This window comes from Rhinolophus sinicus, chromosome 17, assembly GCF_057876585.1.
Source record: "Rhinolophus sinicus isolate RSI-liver-muscle chromosome 17, RSI-T2T, whole genome shotgun sequence".
Taxonomy (NCBI): Eukaryota; Metazoa; Chordata; class Mammalia; order Chiroptera; family Rhinolophidae; genus Rhinolophus; species Rhinolophus sinicus.
Genome location: NC_142517.1, coordinates 62,180,332 through 62,188,773, shown reverse-complemented (window position 1 = coordinate 62,188,773; position 8,442 = coordinate 62,180,332). Strand labels below are relative to the sequence as shown.

Here is an 8,442-nt window from a genome sequence, read left to right as displayed (position 1 = left end):
CGCTGCGCCAGCTCGACACCGAGAGCCATGGACTCGAACCGCCGCCCGCCGTCCCCGCTGCTCGTGCGGGTGTCCGAGCCGTATCTCCAGCTACCTCTACACCGGAAGCTGGAGCGCTACTTCCAGAGCCGACTCTCCGGCGGCGGGGAGTGCACCGTCCGACCCGTGGGCCCCAACCGTCCGGGCAGCTTCGTGGTGCAGTTCTTGGAAAGGGCAGGTGAGCCGCGCGCGCCCGGGCTAGGGGTGCAAAAGCCGTCCCTGCGGCCCAGCCTCGCGGGATTCCAGGCAAACCCAGTGTGAGCTGACCTCGGAGAGAGGGCGGGAGAAAGTATGGCACCTGTTTGATGGGGCACGGGAACCGCGGGCTCTTGCTTAAGAGACGCAGCCTGCAGCCACCGGGATGGAGTCCAGAGGTGCCCAGTCTGGGATCTTGGTCTGACAGCGCCGCCTTCAAGTTCACGCTTTCCAGTATCCTCGTCCTGCCGCATAGTATTTCTCAGCTCTCAAAAAACCACCTTTCCCTACCCCAGACGTTTGTCACCCCGTGCCCTTTAAGTTTTCCACGTTTATGTTTTAAATAATTATTCCTTTGATTTATTTTTGAGGATTACAAAAGTAATATATGCGCACTATAGAAAAGAGAAAAAGAAGAAAACCACCTGGAAATAAACAATGTGAACATTTTCGTATATTTCTTCCAGGCTTATTCTATGAACGTCAGTAAACACATATGTATATTTACAAAATTCGGAGTCTGCACTGTTGATTCCCTACTTTTCTCAATCCACTTTATGTGTTGAATATTATTCCACATCATTGAAATGGGAAACCGAGACAGTTTCAGAGACATGACTTTTAATGAGTGGACGATGTTCCATTATCATTGAGATTTCATTTCTACAGTAAAACTTAAGCTGCCCGCTTGAGAGTTTTGAATAGCTCTCTCACACCCCCTATTACCAACCCACCATCCCAGGATGCTGGGGCACGCTACAGATGCATGAATACCCTGTTTCCCCGAAAATAAGACCTAGCCAGACAAACAGCTCTAATGCATCTTTTGGAGCAAAAATTAATATAAGACCTGGTATTATATTATATAACACCCGGTCTTATACCCGGTCTTATAATAAAATAAGACAGGGTCTTAATATTAATTTTTGCTCCAAAAGACACATTAGAGCTGATTATCTGGCTAGGTCTTATTTTCAGGGAAACACGGTAAGAGGATTTTTTGAAATCACTTATATGCCTATGTGTATGTGTGTGTGTTTAATTTCTCCACTGAAGCTAAGGAGGGAGTGTTGAAAAATGAAAAGCACCAAATTGTGGTTGACGGCAATCCTGTGCCTATTTCCCTGGTACCCACTGAAAATCCAATAGAGAAAAATAGGAGACCCAGAATGTCTTCGCTGACACAGTCACAAGAAGGGGTGAGGTTTGATGAGAAGCATCCACCTGAAGAACATATTCCTAATGCTGTGGATTCCTGTGGCCAAAAGGTGAGTATTGAAAGAAAGAGCTGGGTATGTGCTTCCAACTTGCTCTGCAGTCACCATACCTTTCATTATTGGCCCAACAGTTATTGTCCTGAGTACTTACTATGAGCCAGGCGCTGTTTTAGGCACTGGAACACACAGAGATGAACACAACAGGTCCCTGCTGGGCGAGGGGGAGGTACAAAGAAGGACCATAAACAAATAAACGAAATAAATAAAACAATTTCAGAAAGTGGTATGTGCCGTACAGATTGACAGGGCCAGGGCCAGGAAGGGGAAGGGTGGCACTACTTATGACTAAAGTCAGAGACAACTTCTCTGAGATGACAAATTTGGCCTGAGGGTTGAATGATGAGAAGGAGCCAGCCAAGCAAAGAGTCATTTGACAAATCATTATCAACTGTCTACTGAGTGCCAGGCACTATTACAGGAGCTGGGGACACAGCCAGGAACACAGCAGACCCTGCCCTCAGGGACCTCCCATTCTAGTGAGGGAAACAGACACCAACAGCTAACAAATAGATTTATAATAACATGTCTGCCAGTGAAAGTGCTAAGAAGAATAAAGCTGGATAAGTGGCAGACAGTGACAGAACCACTACTTTAAATAGGGTATCAAGTAAAGCCTCTCTAATGAAGTCGCATCTGAGTTGAGACATGAGTGAAGTAAGGAAGCTAGCTAGCTAAGTGGATTTCTGAGGGAAGAATGTTGTCGGTGGAGGGAAACCCTAGTGCAAAGGCCCCAAGACAGGAGCTTAAATCCTGAGCCCCAGGAGCTTCAAGGAGAGAAGCCAGTGTGGCTGGAGGGTAGTGAGCAAGGGAGAGAGTGATAGGAGAGGAACTTGGAAAGGTATCCAGAAGAGTCTGATCTTTGGGGATGAAGTTCTCTCACTGAAACCTTTGGGCAAGGCGAGAAAGCAGTTATGTGGGACCAAGTTCAAAGACTAGATTTTAATTTAAATGCTAGGGTATTATCAGATGGTGCTGAGCCAGGGGAGTGGAGTGGTCTGATGTGCGTCTCTAAAGGATCAGTTTGGCTGCTGTGTGGAGAACTGAATGTAGGCAGGGGCTAGAGTGGAGGAAGGTCAGGGTCCAATTAGGAGGGTTGCAGTGGGCCAGGTGCAAGATGATAAGACCTTGGACTCTGGGTGGTCTGGATGGAGGTTTAAGAAGTGACTGGATTGAGGAAACATTTGAAGGAAGACCTGGAAGAAGGATGGTGCATACAGAGGAAATGGCATGTGCAAAGATCTTGAGAAGAAACAAAATATTAGAAATCTTGCTTTTATGTTACATTCAATGTGTCTGTCTTTTTTAGCCTGGTCTGATGTGCTTGTCTTATATTTGATCTTCCATAGGTTAGGGTTTAGAGGGCTCACCAACATTGCATGTGATTAAGTGTTTAGTTATTTATTTTTATTTTTTTTAAAGGAAGGAGTTGAAGTAAACAAAACACAGTAATAGGAAAATCATCCTCTTCAGATTTATGGCTCTCTTCCAGGCTCACAGACTCTTTAGTGAGAACCACAGCAGCTTGTCCAGAAAGAGGAAGTGCTTTCCCTGCAATCCATTCTCCAAGGTCAAACAGATAGTGGCAGCTCTAGAATATAGTCTTTTTGTCCTCAGAGCTTTTAAAAATGCTCATGCCAAAGCTCTACATTTACATCAGAATCTCTGGAGGGGTGCCTGGGGCTTGGGTTTTTTTCCTTTTTAACTCCCCAAGAGATTGATTCCAATATGCAGACAGGGCTGAGAACCTCTGGGCTTAGCATGCTACTCCTCTGTGAAAAGGATTTGAAAGAAGTCACCCTCTGCTAAGGAAGGACATATGTTTTTTTCTGTAGTCTCTAGACTATTCTCCTGAGAGGAAACTGATGGCCTGGATGTCTGAGAGATTTTATTTGTTCCTTTTAAAATTTCAGATCTTTCTTACTGTCACAGCTGACCTGAACTGTAACCTGTTCTCTAAAGAGCAGAGGGAACACATAACCACTCTCTGCCCCAATGTCAAAAAAATAGAGGGCTGTGATGGAATCGAGAAGGTGTATGGTGACTTTGAAGATATTGAAAAAATACATGGGTTCTTGAGTGAGCAACTCCTAAAAAGTGAGCGGAAACATGAATCTTCCCTTTGGGCAACAGAGAGGGAGCCAATCCATCAGCAGGGCCAGAACAGCTGTGTTTTTCCCTCTGAGCCAAAAACCAGGTCAGAAGAAAAAAGCAACCATTATAAAGTTCCCTTGCCTTTGTTTGAATACTTCACATCTATCTACCCTGAGAACATGGACTCGGTGGAGAAAAGACTTGGTATAAAAATAAAAAGTCTGGAAAGTTCAAATGAGGTCTCTATTGACTTTACCTCAAGTCAATCAGGCGACATCACAGTAGCTCAAGAATCTTTTATCAGTGATATTCAGAAGATCATAGGAACCCAGGAGCTGCAAAGCATTGCTTTAGCAGACAGTAAGCAGGCAAATAAAATCAAACAGAAATTGAGTCACAAGTTCCCAGAGGTCTTAATAAAAGAGAATGGAAGACAATTAACGCTCGTTGGAACTCAAGATGACATTTCAGCCGCCAGACATTTTCTTGCCCCCCAAATCAATGAAAGTTTTGTCGGGGCACCTGTGGAAATACTGACTGCTGGAATAACGAATGGAGTTGAGGTTGACACTGCTCGCTATACGCTTTTAGAAGCTGAATTAGCCCAGGACATATTAGAGATAGAAGAAAAGTACAACACTCAAAAGAAGGTTTTGGGGAGAAAACAGAAAACCCGCATCCTGTTTGAACCTAGGCTCCAGGAGTTGGATCTGTCTGTGCATGCTTGTGCAAGTTTCATCGACGCCTATCAACATCTCTCCTGTTTGCTGATGACAGAAGTTCTCTCACTGAAACCTTTGGGCAAGGCGAGAAAGCAGTTATATGGGACCAAGTTCAATGATGACTTTAAAAAAAGGCATCCACATGTACACTTGATGCTAAATCAAGAGTCAGTGACTTTGACTGGGTTGCCAAATCACCTTGCAAAGGCAAAGCAGTATATCTTTGAAAAAGAGGGAATGTCCCCTTTAGCAGGAGAGAAATGGAATGAGGATCATGAGACACCCATGGACGTTGATAGTAATGATTCAGAAACAGCTTCGCGAGTGTTCCAGCACACTGCCAGTTCCGAGGCATCGGGAGTGGACAAGGAAGAGGATATGTGTATCATCTGTATGGAGCCCATTACTAACAAATTCGTGCTACCGAAGTGCAAGCACAAATTCTGCAGACCTTGTATCGACAAAGCCATGACGTATAAGCCAGTCTGTCCTGTGTGCCAGACTTTCTACGGTGTCCAGAAAGGGAATCAGCCAGAGGGAACCATGAATGCCACTTTCATGACCAGGTCACTTCCAGGTTACGAACGCTATGGCACCATCGTGATTCATTATGATATGAAAGGAGGCACACAAACAGTAAGTGTTTCTGAGGTCCGTGGGTTTCTTTCCCGTGTGTGAGGATTACCAGAGCAAAAGAGACTATTCTGTTACCAGTTAGACAGTGGCTTCCCAGTTGACTTCTTTCCAAATACTGATAAAGGTAACAATGTTTGTGTATAACTTAGGTATCTTTTGTGTCTGTTAAAGCAGAGAAAGGGTGGGTGGTGATTATATATTAGGGTGGGAAGAGGCAGAAAGGTGGATGGTGTTCCCAGCATGAATTTGGGGAAAGAGAAATATGAATTATTGGGAATATGAGCAAACCTTCAATATTTTGTTTATTTTTTCTATCTGCAAATGAACACATCTATCTGTATAGTGAACTTCAGACAGGGGAGGAGTGTTTCCATGTGACATTTTCTTGTCTTCATACAGGAAAAGCACCCAAACCCAGGAAGGAGATATTTGGGAATACAGCGAACTGCCTTCTTGCCTGATAATGAGGAAGGAAGGGAGGTTTTGAGATTACTTCGTAGGGCCTTTGAACAAAAGCTGATTTTCACAGTGGGAGACTCTCGAGCTTCAGGAGCATCAGATGTCATTACATGGAATGATATCCACCACAAAACGAACATGTATGGGGGACCAGACAGGTGAGAACCTTTTGAAACATAATGGTTGCTAAACAGAGTTTAGAGGTTGTAAGATACGGCAATTTGAGGATGTGGATATAAAGAGACTGTTTATAGCAGTGGGATTGGATCCAGTAAAGTATGTTGAGAGATGCTAATCTCACAGGCAGAAAGATTGGTTCCTATCACCTTCTACCCTCCCAACCACAAAGTATCATGCAGTTACTAAACTTTGCATCAAATGGCGGGGGTCTTCAGAATCCAAGATGAATGGTATCTAAGGTGACTTAATTCGGGGTTTCCTGTCTATTATTTAAAGGGTAGATCCTAGGAATGTTATTTACTTTGCCTTCTTTTAAGATCACCCTTTCTTCTCCTCTCTTCTCCCATCAGTCCATAGAAATCCTAAATTCATTTGGCTAATAGTACTCTAGAAAAACTCTTATTTAACGTTGTGTAATTGGAAATTACAATCCAATTATTCTTAATGAAATTCAGATAGAATACCTTAGACCCTTAGGGGAAAACATCCTGAGACTTTGGCAAATTTTCTGAATTTGAAAATCCTCCTGTAGCATATACTATATATTTCTATGTAAAACATAGAAATATATACTATACAGTATGTTTATAGATGACATGTATATATAACATGTGATAGTATAGTATGGTATAATTTTATGAGAATAAAAAGTTTTGTTGGAAGGCAGATCCAGCTGGGCTTACTCACTAGCTAAATGACTCACATCTGCCCTCTTACAAGTGATTATGTCATCTATCTGCCTTCAGGATTGCTTGTGAATGTTTGCAACACAGTGGGAAAGCCAGGGACCTACTGTGCAGATTCTTTGAAATCACGTGTGATGAAGCTAAGGGACTTTTCCTTCTGCAGGTTTGGCTACCCTGATCCCAATTATCTGAAACGTGTCAAACAGGAGCTGAAAGATAAAGGAATTGAGTAAGAAGACTGATGGAAGGACGTCTTGACCCACACTTTCAAAACAAACAGTTGAAAAAGCAGAGTAAATACCAATCTAAATCCTTATGTAGAATCACCTTTCTAAGATGTTCATCTCAAGAAGGGGTTCATGTAAGAGTAAGAATCTGTAATCTGTCATTTCTGGAATGTTACTTTTCATGGAAGATAAAAGCCCCATCGATCTGTGGGATTTTGCTGCAGAGGTATTGTGCCTCATCCTTTGTTGCGGGGCGGGGGGAGCGGGGGGGGGGGGGTGCACTGTGAGTCTGAAATCATCTTCTATGTTCTTCACTTGAAATGCTTGCTGCCAGTAGGTCCTCTTTTTATTACCATCTCTGGGGTGGCCCTTTAGTTGATTGGTTGGTTGGTTGGTTTGCCCTTTTAAGTACCCTAAAGGTAAAATCCTAGTGTGAAGGTTGGGGGAGGCTTTGGTTATGGAAAATTAAGAGACACACGTTCCCCTCCCTAATGGCCAGAAAAGTGGCCTGGAGCAGAGATTGGATAACCTTTGGGAATAAATAGCATACGGCTATTGTTTTTCATGACCTAGACCTGGTCTACAGTTGGTACTTAATATAGTTCCACAACCTGACTCAGATTGCTAATAACCCAGCAGAGGGATAGATGCTCCCTAAATCCTTAGCAGAGGCAGGAGTAAGAAGTCATTTCCAGAAGTCATTTCCACCACCGATTTGGAAAACTGCATTTCTTATGCCAACCACTTGGCCTCTGAACTCTGAACTCTGGCCAGTCCTCGCTCCTCCCATCCTTGTAATCTGCTATATGGGGTGCACTTACCAGTCATAGTAATACTACACATTTCTGAACATTTTGTTTCCTCTGTACTTTTGAGTATATCCCACTTCCAGTTTTAGTATACATAATCTAACTATAGTTTCCCATGACTATCATTTTCTCAGTAACTGAAGCCCCCCACCACAGGAGTAGTTTATCCATCCTTTTACTAAGTCCCACTAAGTCATGTTTCCTCCCCTGAAATCCTTCTCCTCAATACTCTCTGGACAGAAAAGGCAAGAGTTGAGCCTACTGTAAAGAATATATGACATGTCAAAATTTACTTTTAAATGGTTCTCCAAGCCAGAAGAAAGAGTAGCAAATTATCTGGTTATCCATGCCCCAATCTCTCTCCAAGAGTGATGAAAGAGATGTCCTTTTATTTTCCTAAAGATACACATGTACACTCATATCCATTTTTGGTCAGAGGGTTAATACTTATTGTGGATTTATTTTGTCTCCTTTATAAGAGCTTTATATCTGTTTGATTGAATCTGTTAGTATCCCCATTTTATAACTGAGAAAACTGATGCACAGAGAGGATACCTTGATAAAAGTCACATAGTTACTGCGTAGACATGCTGGGATTTGAAGGAGACAGTCAGGCAACAAGGCTTCTGCACCGCAGAGCTATACTGTCTCCTGCAGGGGTTCTTCTCCATGGAACAGGCTGAGGAATTCCCGTTATTCTGCGCTTGTCTCAGAAATGGATTACAGCACTCACAGCAGATTTCCTCTGAAGAAATCCTATTTGAAGAATTTAAAACTCAGAATTTTTTCCTTTGTCCAGAAAGTTAAGGGAGCTTAAACTAAATGATAAGTCTTTTTTTTAAAAAAATCAGTTCATACATTTAGTTTTTGGTGATCAATAAAGTCTTTACCACTATGATTATTGTTTTGTATCTACTAATCTTTTCACTAAACTTGCTTCAAAAAAGCCCAAAAGTTTGGTTCCTGGTAAGGTATGGATCCTTGATTGCAATGTAGTGTGTGCATAGACAGTTTAATGGTGTGAGTGCTAAGTGAGCCTTTGGATTGCTGCTTTTGCTCTGTAGAAGGTATTATCATCTATATCTGCTTTAAATAAAGTTATATCCATGCTAGGAACAGAA

General features: G+C 42.7%; 1 protein-coding gene across 1 annotated transcript; it reads left to right on the top strand.

Annotated features, from left to right (window-relative positions):
* The first annotated feature begins 27 nt into the window (after nt 1-27).
* DTX3L (deltex E3 ubiquitin ligase 3L) lies at nt 28-8,442 on the top strand. The gene is made up of 5 exons (XM_019714024.3): nt 28-217; nt 1,291-1,502; nt 3,422-4,960; nt 5,360-5,577; nt 6,449-8,442. Exons 1-5 carry the CDS (start codon nt 28-30, stop codon nt 6,516-6,518), a joined length of 2,229 nt encoding a protein of 742 aa, XP_019569583.3. The 3' UTR covers nt 6,519-8,442.

Bases quoted from the DNA above. Each gene is read 5' to 3' on its own strand.
- DTX3L (XM_019714024.3), top strand. From the start codon at position 28: ATGGACTCGAACCGCCGCCCGCCGTCCCCGCTGCTCGTGCGGGTGTCC. The intron at 218-1,290 runs GTGAGCCGCGCG...TCTCCACTGAAG, and splicing joins GCAGTTCTTGGAAAGGGCAG to CTAAGGAGGGAGTGTTGAAA. The intron at 1,503-3,421 runs GTGAGTATTGAA...TTAAAATTTCAG, and splicing joins TGGATTCCTGTGGCCAAAAG to ATCTTTCTTACTGTCACAGC.